Source organism: Mus caroli, chromosome 17 (genome assembly GCF_900094665.2).
Source record: "Mus caroli chromosome 17, CAROLI_EIJ_v1.1, whole genome shotgun sequence".
Classification (NCBI taxonomy): domain Eukaryota; kingdom Metazoa; phylum Chordata; class Mammalia; order Rodentia; family Muridae; genus Mus; species Mus caroli.
Window position 1 is genome coordinate 62494998 of NC_034586.1, and position 15570 is coordinate 62510567.

General features: G+C 47.3%; 1 protein-coding gene across 7 annotated transcripts in view; it reads right to left on the reverse strand.

Moving 5' to 3' along the window:
* Mtcl1 (microtubule crosslinking factor 1) overlaps positions 1–15570 on the reverse strand; it is a 111423-nt gene that overhangs the window by 14373 nt on the left and 81480 nt on the right. For all 7 annotated transcript variants that reach the window (XM_021149619.2, XM_021149620.2, XM_021149621.2 and 4 more), the window contains 3 exons: positions 14613–14810; positions 6611–6778; positions 2651–2905 (listed from right to left, as the gene is read on the reverse strand). In XM_021149619.2, the coding sequence (XP_021005278.1) occupies positions 2651–2905; positions 6611–6778; positions 14613–14810 (621 nt within the window). The remainder of the gene's footprint in view (positions 1–2650; positions 2906–6610; positions 6779–14612; positions 14811–15570) is intronic.

A 15570-nucleotide genomic window follows, 5' to 3' on the forward strand; every position in this document is an offset into this window, starting at 1 on the left:
CACAGAAATGAAGCTCAGCTCGTGGTCCTTGTTATCACCCCCCCAAAATAGTCTCAAAGTGAGGTGGACAGCTCAGCCCCGCCCGGGTCACTTCAGATACTGAGTGTCATCAGATGTGTCTGGCCAAGGTTTTCATTGCTAGAAATTCCTCATTCCCCAAAGAAAAACAAAAGCCTTAGGTGCCCGCCGAACTCATGCCAAGTGTGACTTTCAAAGCTGAAGAGGCCTGGGACAGGATCAACAAGCAGCAATGACTAGACAAGGGGATCCTCAAAGGCCCATGACAGGGAACATGATGGCCTCACTGGGGTAGAGCAGGGACACCCAAGGTGAGCAATGCAAAACAGTGGCTGGGAATGAAGGCCCCTAGGGCCAGGCTGCCGCAGGTTACCTGTTGTTTTCTGGGAGATGAAACACGGCCTCTCAGAGGGAATAGAAAGCTTCAAGCGACACACAAGGTCCAGGAAGCACAGGGAATGAGAAGATTCACTGAGAGTCTTCCCTCAAAGTTACATAAACACTAACAGTTGGGAAATAATAAGGCCCCAGTTGGGTGAGCTGTCTGCAGTTTGTGTACCATAGGTACGTACAACCTCACAAATCATGTGCTTCGGTGGGGCTTATCAGTGAGGTGCCCTCCTGCTAGCCACCAGGCTCCTATAAGTAATCCCTCATCCATGGTTCTGTAAGTACCCCAAATAAACCCAATGGTTTGCTAAACTAGATTTGGGTTGGAATTATCCCTTGATCTGTATTCAGAACTCCATCTGGGGCAGAGACATCTGTTCACGTCTCCTAAGAAAAAGTCAAGTTGGGTGTGATAAATTGGTGTTTATTTTATAAGAATACATGCTACTGTTAGCTCCGAATTTCCGCCTTGAGGCAGACCCACTCAACAGAGCACAGATGCGAGGCACAATCTGGCAGATCCTTCACAGGGCTGCGTTTCCAAACCAAACAGGAAGCGATAACTTTCCTCTTGGTAGTATTTGGAGAATTTTGAAGTGGAGCCATATCAAATATTAGCAGGGTGACTCACTGGTGATCCACGGGGACAGCCTCCGCTCCTTCAGTCTGTAGTGCTCTTTCTCCCTTTCTACTGTTTCTGGGTCAAAGGTTCTGGGTCATTTCTAAGTCACTTAGTGCTTCCTGGGTCCCATTTAAAAATTTCCATGCGAATTTAAACTCAAATTCACCTCCATTAAACTTTAGCATAGGAACCATGCCGTAGCTAAGCATACTTAGCAGAGCATACTTCTCAAAAGGTCCTCTTATTAGCACAGGCTGAGTGAGTTCTCATAATGGAGTCATGATCCCCTTTATCCGAGTTACTGTTTCTAACTGACTGATATCTCTTGAGGCTTTTCGCATTTATAAGAATGATGGACTGAAAGAAGCAAGGTTATCTGTGGGCTGAGAAATCTAGCCACTGAGGAATTCTAAAACCTCCTCTCAGTGTGATGTAAAAACCTGAATTTCTCACATCGCTCCGGGCCTACTGCAGCTACTTAAGCTGCACCAACCGTGCGCAATGCGTGCGCAATGCAGAGAGCGATCATTCAGGCTGCGGGAAAGCAACTCCCTCTGCTCTCCCCACATCCGTCTGAGTTTGTTTACCGGAAGATGATGAGCTACCAGATAACTCCCTTGGTTCTGGTCCTATCTAATCACGGCTCAGCAATACCCACAGCAGGAGCAATCACCAGCAGACAGTGGCTTCTAACTCGGTTTGGTAATTACTTCGCTAATGGTAACAATTCCGTTCAGGCTGGAGCCATCTCCGCGGCTTCCGTCGCCATCTTAAGAGTTAGAGTACTCTGGGGAAAAATTCCCCGAAGGCAACCTGAAATAACCTCCCCTTTCAAGTTTAATCTCCAGACCCCTTTAAAAGGTCACTCCCCAGACATGCACACAAAGGAAAGTCTCCTACCACCTCTGCAATGAAAGGTGTGTGTGCTGTTAGGATGTAATGAATAACCTTAATTGTTAACCTCACTGGATTGAGAAATGCCTACATTACATAATACTGACCTGGGAGTGTCCACGGTGGCCTTTCAACTAATTACATCCTCGGGGCTCTGACCTAATGAATGAATGAATGAATTCCTAGGCAAATTCATAGTTGATGGTATTACTGGGAGGTGGTGGAAGGTAAGAGGTGGGGTCCTGCTGGATGAAGCAGGTCCATAGGGCCGTGGCCTTGCCCTGTCCTTCTTCTTGACTGCTCTGTGTGCTTCCTGTCCACCATGAGATGAAGGCCCTCCTCTGTCCTGCGATTTAACCACCACATACGGTCCAAGCCCAGCACCAAGCAACCATCAACTGACCCAAAGCTGATCACATCCTTGTTTTCACGGGTCTTCAGGGCACAACTACACAAAAGTAATACATGGATCCCAGGACCAAGATCTCTACTGTGGGAGGCATTGCATTTCTCACTCTTCCTCTGGATTCTCTCAATAGAATGCCGATGACAGCAACAATCTCCTTTCTCTATGTTACTGGGCTGAGAACTATCTATGAGCTGTGCTGTGTTCTGGGGCTGCGGTGCGCTCTGGGGCTGTGCAGTGCTCTGGGGTTGCTGTGCACTCTGGGGCTGCGGTGCACTCTGGGCTGCCGAGCTCTGTTGCTGCTTCTGCAGCACACCTACCTGCTCCACCCGCCACAGGAGCTCCTCCTTCTGTCGCCCCCACTCCTGCCGCTCGCTGTCCAGACGCTCCAGCAGCTCCACCTTCTCCCGGTTCCAGTTCTTCTCTCGGTGATGGATCTGCCAGCGCAGGTCCATCACCAGGCTGTGGCTGTCAGCCAGCAGTTTCTGGTGCACCTCTCTCTCCTTCTTCAAGGCCCCTTTGCCCTCAGCAGAGGAGTCCAGCTCGCCCAAGCTTTTCTCAGTCTTCTCTTCCAGCTGCCAAGAAGAAAAGACATGGGAACACCCTTTCTGGAAGTCCAGCATTGGAAGGGGAAAGACAGCTCAGTTTATTGACACAGGCTTGCAGGATACATCCATAAGCCAAGCTGGACAGATCCGTGGATTTTTAAGGCCAGAAATAAGAATATTGAATGTGAAATCTCTAGATTGTTGAGTGCAGTTCTTACAGACTCCTTATTAGCCCCACCTCCCAGTCTAAGCCACTCTGTCTTCTGCCTCTACAGCTCCTTGAAGGTGATGCCATGGCTGGTCCAATATTCTTGACCCCTATCTGGGCCAAAATAATGGAATCTTCGATAAATGCAGCTCTGATGCAATGGAACTTCTTCTGTCTTTCTGATCTCTTTCTCTTATCTGCCCAATGTGTGTAGTAGTAAGGCTTTGTATACTCGACATGGTGAACACAGCTCTGTACAGTGTATCAAAGGGCAAAATACCTGCTGTTTCAAGATTCTGTGGCCAGAGCCTAAGCTGGGCCACAATAAATGTTTAATAAATGTTCACCCTCAAATACCTGATGGTGAAATAGCCAAAAAAAACCCAACACATACTTTACATCTTATAAAGTCAAACTGGCAGAAACCAGAGAGAAGACACATTACGCAAATACAACAGCACTAGGCCTTCCTCCTTCTGGAGGCCCAGGCAACACCCTGTTTTTTCTAAGTGCTCTTGGTCCCTAGAACTATTGATCACTGTACACGGTACTCAAAAATCACACAAGAAACATCAGAAACTCTGCAAGCCAGATAACCGTGAGTACCTCTAAATGGCTGAGTCAAAAATTCAATTCAATGTGCTGAATGTGGTTGGTTCCTGTCAATTGACACAAGATTAACAGTTCTGGGAAGAGGAAGTCTTAATCAAGGAAATGCCTTCAGGGCTGGAAAGATGGCTCAGTGGTTAAGAGCATGGACTGCTCTTTCTGAGGTCCTGAGTTCAATTCCAAGCAACCATATGGTGGTTCACAACCATCTGTAATATGATCTGATGCCCTCTTCTGGTGTGCCTGAAGACAGCTACATAAAATAAATAAATAAATAAATAAATAAATAAATAAATAAATAAATACATCTTTAAGAAAAGAAAGAAAGAAAATGTCTCCATATGACTGTCCTGTAGACAAGTCTCCCCAGCCCATGTTGGGTGGTGCTGCCCCTGGGCTGATGGTCCTGGGTTCTGTGAAACAAAGCAGGCTGAGCAAGCCCAGAGGAGCAAGCCAGTAAGCAGCACCCCTCCACGGCTTCAGTTTCAGTTCTGGTCTCCAGGTTCCTGCCTTGAGTTCCTGCCCTGACTTCCTTCAGAGGTGGATGGCAATGTGGATAGGTTGAAATGAACTGTTTTCCTCATCAACTTGCTTGCAGTTATGGTGTTTTATCAGAGAGATAACTACCCAGCTAAGACAATAAAATCCTAACTGTCAGAACGGAAGGAGACACCCTTTTCAACACACAGGAGTGAAAACACGCAATAAAAACAAAAACAACGGTTGCTGGCAGACCTGCTCTTTCACACAGACAAGGGAGGGTCTTCAAAGAGAAGAAACATGGGAGGGTACTTGGATCTATCTGAAAATGCACGATGGAAATGGCAGATAGGAATATAAAACTCATTTTCTCCATTTTAATTGGTTTTAAACACTACTTATCGTCTGAAGCAAAAATCAGAGGTGGTACATTGTATATACAGCACATATAGATGTAAAAAGCGGTGGTACAGAGAGGATGAGGAGGGAGATGAAGTACTCACTGGTCAAAGATCCCTAGACAAGCAGCTGCAGGGCTCACGCATGCTAGGCAATTACCTTTATCCTGAAAATGATTCCAGTTTGTTACCAAGGATGATCGCAGACTAGGGATCTCCCTGCCTCAGCCTTCCTACAAGGATGCACCACCAAGCCCAGCTAAAAAAGGCCTGTCTCATTTGCTGCTGCTGGATCCTCAATATGTAGAGCAAGGCTCAGTTTGGGAGATAAAACAAACAAACAAACAAACAAAAAAAAAACAACAAAGGGGGGCGGGGGAGGGGTGATTTGGGTTCCACTGAAAGTATCTAGGTTTTTGTTTCGTATTTAAGGGCAAAAGGTCAAACCAGACTCAGAACAAGTAAATTAACATCTGCCATTCACTGATCCTGGGCTGGGCATGTTGAAGACACTTCCTAAACAGTCAGGGCAGAAGATGAACAGTCTGTGGTACCACCTGCCTTCTAAACTTGAGGGACCAGCTTGTTTCCTGGCATGAAGGCTCTCTTCTCCCCTGAGGCTTTATCTGCAGCCAAGGCACTAGTGGATCTCGGGCTCCTCTGGAGCCAAGATACAATGTCTAAGAGTGGCTGGCAAAACAAGTATATCTTCCTTCTTGTCTACACAAATCCCCTATGCCTGCTACACTTCCAAAGGGCTTAAACAGCAGCTCATGGAAGAACAGCCCTGTATATTTCTCCCCAGTGATCCAGGGGTCCATCATTTCAAAGGCTTAGACTGAAAGGCTATGTTCCTGACTCTATACAGACTCTAAGCCCCAAACCTAAAGTCAGAGGACAGACTGGGGGAGCTTGTGGAATCTGATGATGGATGGCAGTGTGGGTGTTGGGGGGGTGGGGGAGGAGACACAAGTGCAGGTGAACTTGAAGGGTACCCGGGGTCAGTGGTAATGCAGGCAAACTTGAGGGGGGCGGTCAGGTGGTAGTGTAGATGATCTTCAGGGGTACCTGCAGGTCATGTGGTCAAGCAAGTGAACTGGGGTGTGGGGGTGGGGCTGTCCTAGGAGAACTGGTTCCTTGGGAGTAATATAAGCCCTTTACATCTTTTATCACAACTGAGGCTATTTATGAGCTATCTCCTTTTTAGGGAAGTGTTTACTTTCATGGTTGAGCCAATTCGTATAAAATTTTAATTACTTTATAGTTTGCCTCACAACAAAGGCTAGACAATAAATGACCAACATCACACAGACCCGGTTTTCATACTATGACCCAGAAGCACACTGGAGCAGCAGAGTGTGTGGGAGACACACAGAGAAGCTGAGCTCAGCAAAGCCCAAGCCACACTCCCCTGGCCGGGCTGTAAATCCTCTCTGGAGTTGGTTCACACGGGCTCTTCCCATCCTAGCGCCGACTCAGATTTGAGGCAAGCTCAGTTTCCTCAGTATAAAAAGGAGATTGGATTTGACAAGGTCTCCTATCCACGAGTGGAAGCTCTTTCTGGTATTCTGGAATTTCTAAAGGGCAGCCCTATGTTGCCTTTTTCAGAGGTCGCAAAACCACAGTACACACCTCTCATCTCAGCACTTGGGAGGCGAAGAGGCAAGTGAATCTCTGTGAGACCAGCCTGGTCTACACAGCAAGTTCCAGTCCAGCCAGGACTATACAGTGAGACTCTGTCTCAACAAAAAAAAAAAAAAAAAAAAAAAAAAGGTCAGCTCTGGCTTCTTGTGGTCATCTCCATATGTCGACAGGTCCATGCTGCCAGCCCTTCAGTGGAGCGCCTCCCTAGCCTTGTTTAGCACCAGGGGACAAATAGCAAAACAAAATGCTACTGTTGAAGGTAGCCTCAAGCTCTGACCCTGCAGCACGGTTACTGTGAAGAACCTATGCCTCTTCCCCACCCATCCTGGATAGGGTAGAGGGGACAGACACACATACAGTGTTCACGAGGGAGGTGGCAATAGGGGCAGGTACCTGTTCCAGGCGGCACTTGAGCACAGCCCACTCCACATCCCACGCAGCCTTGTCGCTGGCGTACTGCTGCTGTAGCCGCAGCCGCGCGTGCTCGTCTTCCCGCAGCTCTGAACGGAAGTCCTCCAGCAGAGCCTTGAGGGCCCTGAAGAGCTGCTGGTTTTCCACCACCTGTGGGAACAGAGCCCGGTTAGGCTTAACTTAACTGAGTGTCTTAGAGATGGGAAGCAGAGGAGCTCAATCAGTGGGGGCTGGAGCACCCGCCAGGTTCCCTGCAGAAGGCGCAGGTGGGTGGGGCCTCCGACCTCTGAATAGAGACAAGATGGTCCCAATCCTAAGCCAAGACCCCGGCAGACGTGTTCAGAAGACAGACCGTGGGCTGGTGCTGTGGGCACCTGCAGCAGAGGTTCCAACTCTGAATTCTGTTGGAATCAATAAGTTGCCAAAAGCCACAGGGAGCCCCTGAAAGCTGTCAGGACGCTCTGTGGAACTTCAGACATCCAGGACTCTGAGTCAGGCTGGCTGCTCTGTTACAACATCCACTCCAGCGCCAGCTATTGAGCTAGAAGTAATCTCCGAGGTCCTAGTGGCTCTTAGAGGCATGGGAGGTGGGGGTGGAGGGTCACTGGTTGAGTTCCGAGGGGGGGAGGGGGAGGGGAGCTTCTGGGAGTTCCTAATTAGAGCCAGTGGTGAAAAACTCATCTTATTCACAGCGTCTGCTGATCCCAAGACTGAACTATTACCTCACTGTTTACGCTTGACATAAAAGCTACAAAGCTTTCCAGACCCTGCCCAGCCTTTGAAGGCACACTTCCAAACTCTCATTTCTGTTTTAGTGTGTGTTGGCACGGGCATTATGTCACAAAGTCTGGCATACGGCCCCTGTAATCCCAGCCCTGGAGCGGCTAACACAGGAAGACTGCAAATTTCAGGCCAACCTGAGCTACACGGTGAGATTCCGTCTCTTGGGACCTGAAAAGGTGAGAAGAGGAGCGAGGGAAATACAGGTCAAAGGTTTCTCTGAATTAAATGCTCTAAATAATTATGGCTTTTTTGATGTGATGTGCAGCCAGGACCCCAGTTAGATATAAAACACTGAGTTCCTGAGTTCTTGATCCCATGATGCCAGGGTGTTCTTGGTTTGGTTTACTCCGGAAAGCACTGGAAACTAGAAACTAAATCCCACCTTGAGCATGTAAATTCTGCCTCAGGACAACAGAGCTCTATGGCTCACAGTGACTCTCTGGTCCCAGGAAACTCACTTGCTGCTCCACTCTGCTGGTACATAGGCTCCGGCTCAGAGTCTACAGGCAAGACCACTTCTCAGTCATGCAGCTATAACCACCGATCACAGGTCACACGTGGTGCAGGATGGCTATGAATGCTGACGAACGCATAGATGCAAACTTACTAAACACATTCATAAACTCCACTGTGTGGTTCTTGGGTGTGAACTCCATAGGTGACAGACACTGTTGTGTCACAGGGATGGAAACTCCTGAATCCACTAACTGCAGGCAGGAAAGAATGCCACATAGTGGAGGGGCTTAAGACACTCTGTGTGTGTGTTTAGATTAAACAAGTGAACTTAATCACTCACAGCATATTAATGACCTGGAAGGGCGTAGTTGTCCCTGAAATTTATGGGAAAGCAAATGTAGTTGATCTTGACAGTGATTAGGTCTATTAGGTCTTTTTAAAATTTCTGACCATCAACACTAATATTTCCTTGTGACAAAAGGCATTAAGAGTAAAATTCAGCTAACATTTGAAAAATTGGGCAGACAGAAAACTTCTTAAATTTGTAACAGCCCCTCCAGCTACTAGTCCTCACGGAGGATACTCATGAACACACAAAAGTACCTACAGAGGAGCTGGAGAGATGGCTCAGCGGTTAAGAACACTGGCTGTTCTTCCAGTGCACCAGAGGTTTGAGTCCCACCCCCTACACCGTGGCTCCCGACCCTGAGCTCCTAATTCTAGGGATGCAAACAGAATCAAATAAAATGTAAGCGTATAATAAACGTAATAGTTTTGATCTGGTCTTTGGGGGTGGCGTCCTTCTTCCCGTTTACATGGGGGAAAGCATTCTTACATGTAATCAACCATTTCCATGTATACTAAGTCACATAAAGGCTCAGCCTGTGATGGATCAACTCCCCTGTCACGTGACGACTAACAACATTAGGATCGGAGCTTTACAGCCTCTTTGCAGATTGAAATTTTACTTTCCCTGGAAGCCAAGCTGGCGGGTTTTGGCATTAACAAATACTGCGTCCAATAAAATTAAGTCTTAACGTTTGTGGGCACATTGGGTTCCAAAGTCATCAGCAGAATATCCTATGACTCCAGGGTTCCAAAACTGCTTCGGAGTGAAGGTGGCCAGTGGGAGCAAGCAAGTCCAGAGGATCAATGTGACTGCCAATTGTTATCATCACCCAGGAGCCCTAAACTGGGATAGCAGGGAGCCAGGGAGCTTCTGTCATAAACTCACATCACCATGTCAACATTTCTGGAGACTCTGACGCCATGGATGGACTTGGTTCTTCTAAAAGTTCTTGATGCCCACGTCATTCAATAATAATAATAGCCACTACTACTTACAACTTATCTTTAAATTTTATTTATTTTATACGTGTCTTGCTTAGTCTGAATATATTCCATGCACTGCATGCATAGTTAGCAGATGGTTGTGAGCCACCATGTGGGTACAGGGACTCGAACCTGGGTCCACTGGGAAAGCAGGTAGTGCTCTTAACTGGGAAGCTGTCTCTGTAGCCCCTACTTAACATTTCGTATGTGCCGGTGTGTGCCCTAACTTATTCATCATAGCTCTTATATCTCCTACAGTCTTGATGCACTTTATAGAGAGAGGAAGAACGAAAGTTCAGAGCAAAGAGGTACAGCAAGTCCCACTCTCCAGACTGTAACCTCCGTCTGTCTCCACCAGGGACAGGCAACAGGAGCCAGAAACATGTAAACCTCTACAGTACACTGAGCCCAGCTGTTTTCTTTTCATTTTGTTGGGAGAATCCATCCTGTCTCTGAGAAACTGGCCTCCCCTTTCTCAGGTCTGTTCTGAGGCCTCTTGCTGGGACCAGTGTCGGGGTAAAATGAGAGGACATCCAAAGGAAGGTTAAATATATCAAATATATCAACCCCGGGGAGTTCTCTGTGGGTTCAGGGCCAGCCAGGTCTACAGAGGGAAGACTCTGGTCCAGAAAGACTTCTTGATCTGGAAGATGATATGCACACAAGAACCTTCTGAATTTTTTGGGCCAGAGTCCAACTATGCAATTTTTTTGTTGTTGTTTGTGCATTTCAATCCAGTTTTAACTTCAGCAAAACAAAATAAAAACAAAACCACAGTCTTTTCAGACTCGTTGGATGATACCAACAACCTTATTATTTCCTGGTCCTTTGTTTAAGGACATTCTGGTCCTTCACAGCTCACCTGTGCTGGGTGCTGTGGCACTTTAACATCCAAAGAAGTCTGTACTCATGGATCTTTCTTTTCTTGATGGTTTCAAGGTTGGCCTTCAGTCACCCAGAGTGCCTTCCGAGCCTGTGGTACTGTTCATAGCCAGTGAGGCAGGAGTATGGATAAGGTGGTGTAACAAGTTACTTATGGGGCAATACCAGCTATTTTTTTCAGAATCTGAGATTTCCGAGACCTTTGCATCACATGGAGCCATCTTCAGCACTGCCTGGCCTGCCTCTAAGCCATTACCTTTGAGAACAGGCTTAATCAAAAGGCGAATGAGATCCTTTGATCTGCCATGATGAGGGGACAAAGAGCCAGGCACAACACGGCATTGATGGCCTCAGCCCCTATTTAATTCAGCTGTCCACACAGGCAGGGTAGTACAGCGTTGAGGGAGCTGCCCTGGTTGCCTGCCTGATCCACGCAGGGCCAGTTTCTATTGGACAAAGATTTCCAGAAGGGAGCTCATGTGAAGTTCCATAAAAGCAGACAGTATCAATTCCAGGCAGTCCACGGCTATTGGCAGGAAATCCCAAACAAGTCCTTAAAATGATAGATCCATGGATCAGCACTATTTCCCTACAGGAGCCATTGGTCACTCCCACCGCCATTGTTACAGGGAGATTAAATTCAGCATTCTTTTCTGAAGCCATTATCTTTCCACAGATAAAAGAGAATGGGCCGCTGAAGACTGACCTTGAAAGTATAATCTACGGTGGGAGCTTCCAGAAATGATACTCACACAGACATCATTTGCCTTCTGGCTGGGAATGTGCCAGGGGCTCGTGGCCAGGAGGGCGCTCGGTCTACGATCTAAGAGTGTCCCCCGTACCCCCCCCCCCCGCCGCCAAGAATAAAATCAGGTGGCTGAGGGATTATCAAAGAGACACACGTTTAGTAGGTTACACTGTGTTATCGGCTAATAATATGTAATAACTCCGCATGTATAGTCTCACTTGAGGAATCAGGACAAGCCTGAGGAAAATCAGCTAGCTGGTTATCTAAGCCACAGACCAGAGAGCTCTAGGACCTGCCTTCCTTGTGGGAGGTATGTTATAAACTACTGAGTGTGGTGCATTCTGGGAGGGAGGCTGGGGGGGGGGGCAGGGTGAGCCCTTTTACTAAGTACCTTAAAATTTTTACCTGTGTCTGCAGTTTCTGGAGACAATAGCAACCAACAAAAGACACACCACAAACCAACTGTGTGTGATCGTGAGCTCTGGTCTAGTTTGCTCTGGTCTGACTCCTAGGGAAGCTATAGGATCTAAAGAATAAGCCAGGTCGCAGTGCAACCCCCCCCCCAAATGTATGTACTATCAAGGCACAAGAAGGGAAGCTGTTAAAGAATTAATTTTTTGGGAAGGAGCAGGAAGTGAACCCAGGGCCCTGTGCTTTCTAGGTTGGTGCCCTACTACTGAACTACATCGACATCCTCTGTCATTGAAGTTTGTTTTTAGAGACTAGCTATGTACCTCAGGTTGGTCTCTAACTTGAAATCTTCCTGTCTCAGCCTTCCTGAGTACTGTGGTCATAGGTATGTAATCCCCAGAGCTGGGGGGAAGGAGGTTAGAGTGGTGGCTTATTGTTCTGACATGCTAATCTCATTAGAAGGGCTCTTTCCAGAATTTTCTTTATCTTGGAGAAAAACAAACAGAGAGGCAGCATAGTCAAAGTCTATTAGCAGGCTGGAGAGGTGGCTCAGTGGTTAAGAGCACCGACTGTTCTTCCAGAGGTCCTGGGTTCAATTCCCAGCAACCACATGGTGGCTCACAACCATCTGTGATGGGATCCAATGCCGCCTTCTGGTATCCCTGAAGATAGTGACAGTGTGCTCATATATACATAAAATAAATATATAACTCTTTAAAACAACAACAACGAAGTCTATTAGCTGAGGGAAGGCCAGCTTTGGGGACAAAGGACTCTAGCAGTATGGTGAAAGGTGTCTCAGAGATCAACATGAAGTCATGTTTCTTCCACTATTGTCATGAATCTTATGTTAGGCTTGCCACATGAACTGTTCTCTCTTTAGCCATCAAAGCCACCTCCTTTGTTTTGCCCTGGGACCATAGGGTAGTGTTGGCCACATGAATAACCTGTGATCAGACCTCCATTTCAGTAATCACTAAAAAGTACAGCAAGCATTCTCAGCCATGGCCACTGGGCAGCTGCAGGCCTGAGCTCGTCGGGAACCGCTGAGCCGATTTTCCCCTGCTCTCACCTCAGCAGCCAAGAAGATGCTTGAGAACGAGGTAACTGCCATGGGATTGTGTCACTAAAGACTGGGAAGCAGGGGATGTTGGCACAACCGAATGCTTGCCAACCTGATGAAGTGTGCTTCTTGTTCTCAACGTGAGTGGACACCTGCGATACTGAACTCCTCCAGACCTGATAAATGTTGCCGTCGACAGGGTTCCACGGTGGGAACTGCAGCAAAACACCAATCCAAGATTGGGGCTGGAAAATGTTGCTAGTTGCTTATTGAACCTCGGGGACGCCGTTTGGCCATGTTTCCCACGCTACTTATCACTCCCCCTGGGCTTCGAAGAGGCCATGGTTCTGCACAGCAGCTTTTAAAAACACACGTCGTGGCTCTTGCATTCAGGCTGCCCGGCCGGCTACTAACCACACCACTGCCAGAGCGGCATAGCTTCTGATGGAAAATGTTCACGCCCAATGAACCAGCTGTGGCTTACCAGTCCGCACTGCGCGCACAGGGCACTGTGCACACGGCACTGCGCACACGGCACTGCGCACACGGCACTGCGCGCACATTCCCTTTCCTGACTTCAGGCTGATGGAGACGCAGAGCTGATTCTGACATGCGCACTCCCCGACTAGCCCATCCTGCACGCCGTATGCAGTGGAAACTTACATGTCTGCCCTACTTTTAAGAGAAGCCACAGAAGGCGAGGGGGAGATAAACATTCAGACACACTGATGGGTGGTTCCGGCTGGGTGACTTTACATTATTTTTCACTCCCAGGGTAACATTTTCCATGACTATTTAGAAAACCAGATGTGTTAACATCTCTTCCTTTCTCCAAAGCGTTTGGGTGCTCTCCTGGGAAAGGCTTCACCACATGGTCTTCATATTGACAGGTTTCTGTCTAAGTATTGATTGGAGCCAGTCAGAGACACTTCCGACTGATGACAATACCTCTTTTCAAATCAATAAAATGCCTACGTTTAAAGCTTTATTCATAGCTTGTACCATTCCAGTCTCTAACTAGATCACTGCTGGAAAACTTATTCCATGACCTCAAATCTCCCTGGGGATTCTGGCACACTGACGCACTTCCTGGTGAGTGTGAGGAGAGGTTCCTTTGAAAGTTATTATCTCCATCCTGACTCACAGGCTCGAGGGAGAAGGAAGGTGGGTGGGGTACAGACAACTGTTCTGATTTGTGTGTGAAGAAGAGAAAGCGCTGAGAGGAACCCCAGTTATCCTCTTAGCCTGCACTCCAAAGACCACCGTTTTCACATTGGAATCTGCATCAAATTGCTATCGACAGCCAACTCCCACTTGACCCACACAACTCTGGGCTGAGAGGACAGGTGAGAAAGAAACAGCAGCTACAGCACATGGCAGGAGTAAACCACAATGCCTGTGGCTGGAAGGCTGGGCTATGCCCAGTGCCAAAACCTGCACCCTTACCCCTGCAAGCAGGCAGCCAGGGTGAGGAATCCAGGCTTCCTGTCAGAACTCTCTGAGAAGCCAAGGAGGGTCAGAAAGTACTCAGAGATCTCTCAGGATTTCAAGTCTCCAAATACAGACACTACTTTGTTTTAGGAACATTAGATAGATAGATAGATAGATAGATAGATAGATAGATAGATAGATAGATAGATAGATAGATAGATAAAAATAATGTTTATGTGGGGTTGTAAGGGGAGTTGGCTTTTGGAGTTTCTGTTTGTGGTCCTCGGTGACACTAACCATTTAGTAATATTTAATCTACACTCCTCTTAACACACTCTGTAATTTGTCCAAAGTGTCACCATGTAAATACATGTTGTGTGCTTCAAGTGGTCAGAGAGATGTGAAATACTTTGTGCATGATGGGAATTTAAACAAATACTTCTTTATTTTTCCTTATAAAATATGTTACCAATGCAGTGCTGTTGGCAATGACTATTCAGTTAAACACCAACCAAAAAGCCCTTCAAGGTTGTTACCTCTCTATGATAAAAACAATTATTCTCTCTTCTTAGAGCTCTGCCTATTGAATGTCTTCATTCTGAGACCAATTTTCTGGGTCCAAGGAGGCAGGTATTCAATAGACCTGATCTAACTACAGTTCTAAGCTATGGGCTAACCAGATGAATAGACGAGCTAACATGGGAGTGAAAGAAAGGCATGTCAGGACATCTGGTGACATTCCAATTCTCTCCCCAATACCAAAAGGTCATCAGAGGCAGCCGAGGACTTTTGCGCACCCAGGAACATCAGCATTTGGAATAAGATGAGCGTCTCCCTCCTGGGTGTACAGAATGCTGGCCTGAGAGCTAGGCACCTACCTGTTTGTTAAGTGGTCCCCCGTCTGAACTCTGCAGCCGTGATCCGTGTTCGCTGATCTGTACCAGGGAGTGTGGGGCATGCTCTCCCATGGGAAGGCCACAGCCACGGTCAGCATCCTCCTGGTCTATCCCATCTGTCTGGTGAACCCCCTGGACTCCCAGCTCAGCAAGCCCAGGTACATTCTCTGGATGTTCGCTCTGAAAACCAGGAGGCATAATGATCTTAACTTCGACTATATTCTTTGGTTTTACAGACCAACTATTCAAATATGACGGAGTCTCATTATGAGTAGCCAAGACTAGTTAGTTATAAACACCTGGTCTTACACAAGCCTCACACTAGAACTATGCATGGCCTGCTGGGGTAACTGCTCACCTTGGAAGTGATGAAGTCCTTCTCCGTCTTTTCCACTAAGAGGCCCATTCCACTCCCTGCGTTTCTTTCATTTAAGCAGTCTAGGAAGGGTGCTCAATTTATTAGAAAAGAACTCATGAAAACTTTTTTTTTTTGTAAATTACGACGTGAATGACAGAGGAGGAATTCCAGTGTATTCCTTAGCAAAAAACTTCACAGCCACGTCTAGGATTTGCTTAACCATGTTTTTCCATGGCATGGGTCCTGGGAACCTGGTTGAATTAATTTTTAAGGATGTTCCTCAATCTGAGGAGAGAGAATTGGCATTCTCGGGGTAACTTCAATGGCATGCATTGTTTACTCAAAGGCAGACAAAAGGCTCTGGCATCTCAAAGGGCTCCAAGTTCTCACAACACAGAAACAGCTGAGTTAGAGGCCTGTGTGGCTGCTCAGGCTGCCCAGCAAGTGAGATTGGGGGACAGGACATGCAAAGCCACAGGGCACTCACTTGGGCAGTAAGGGGTTGGTCAGTACCGAGTAAGGTGGCCCACACCTGTCATCTCAGCAACTGGGAAGCTGAGGACTAAGAATCCTGAGTTCAAA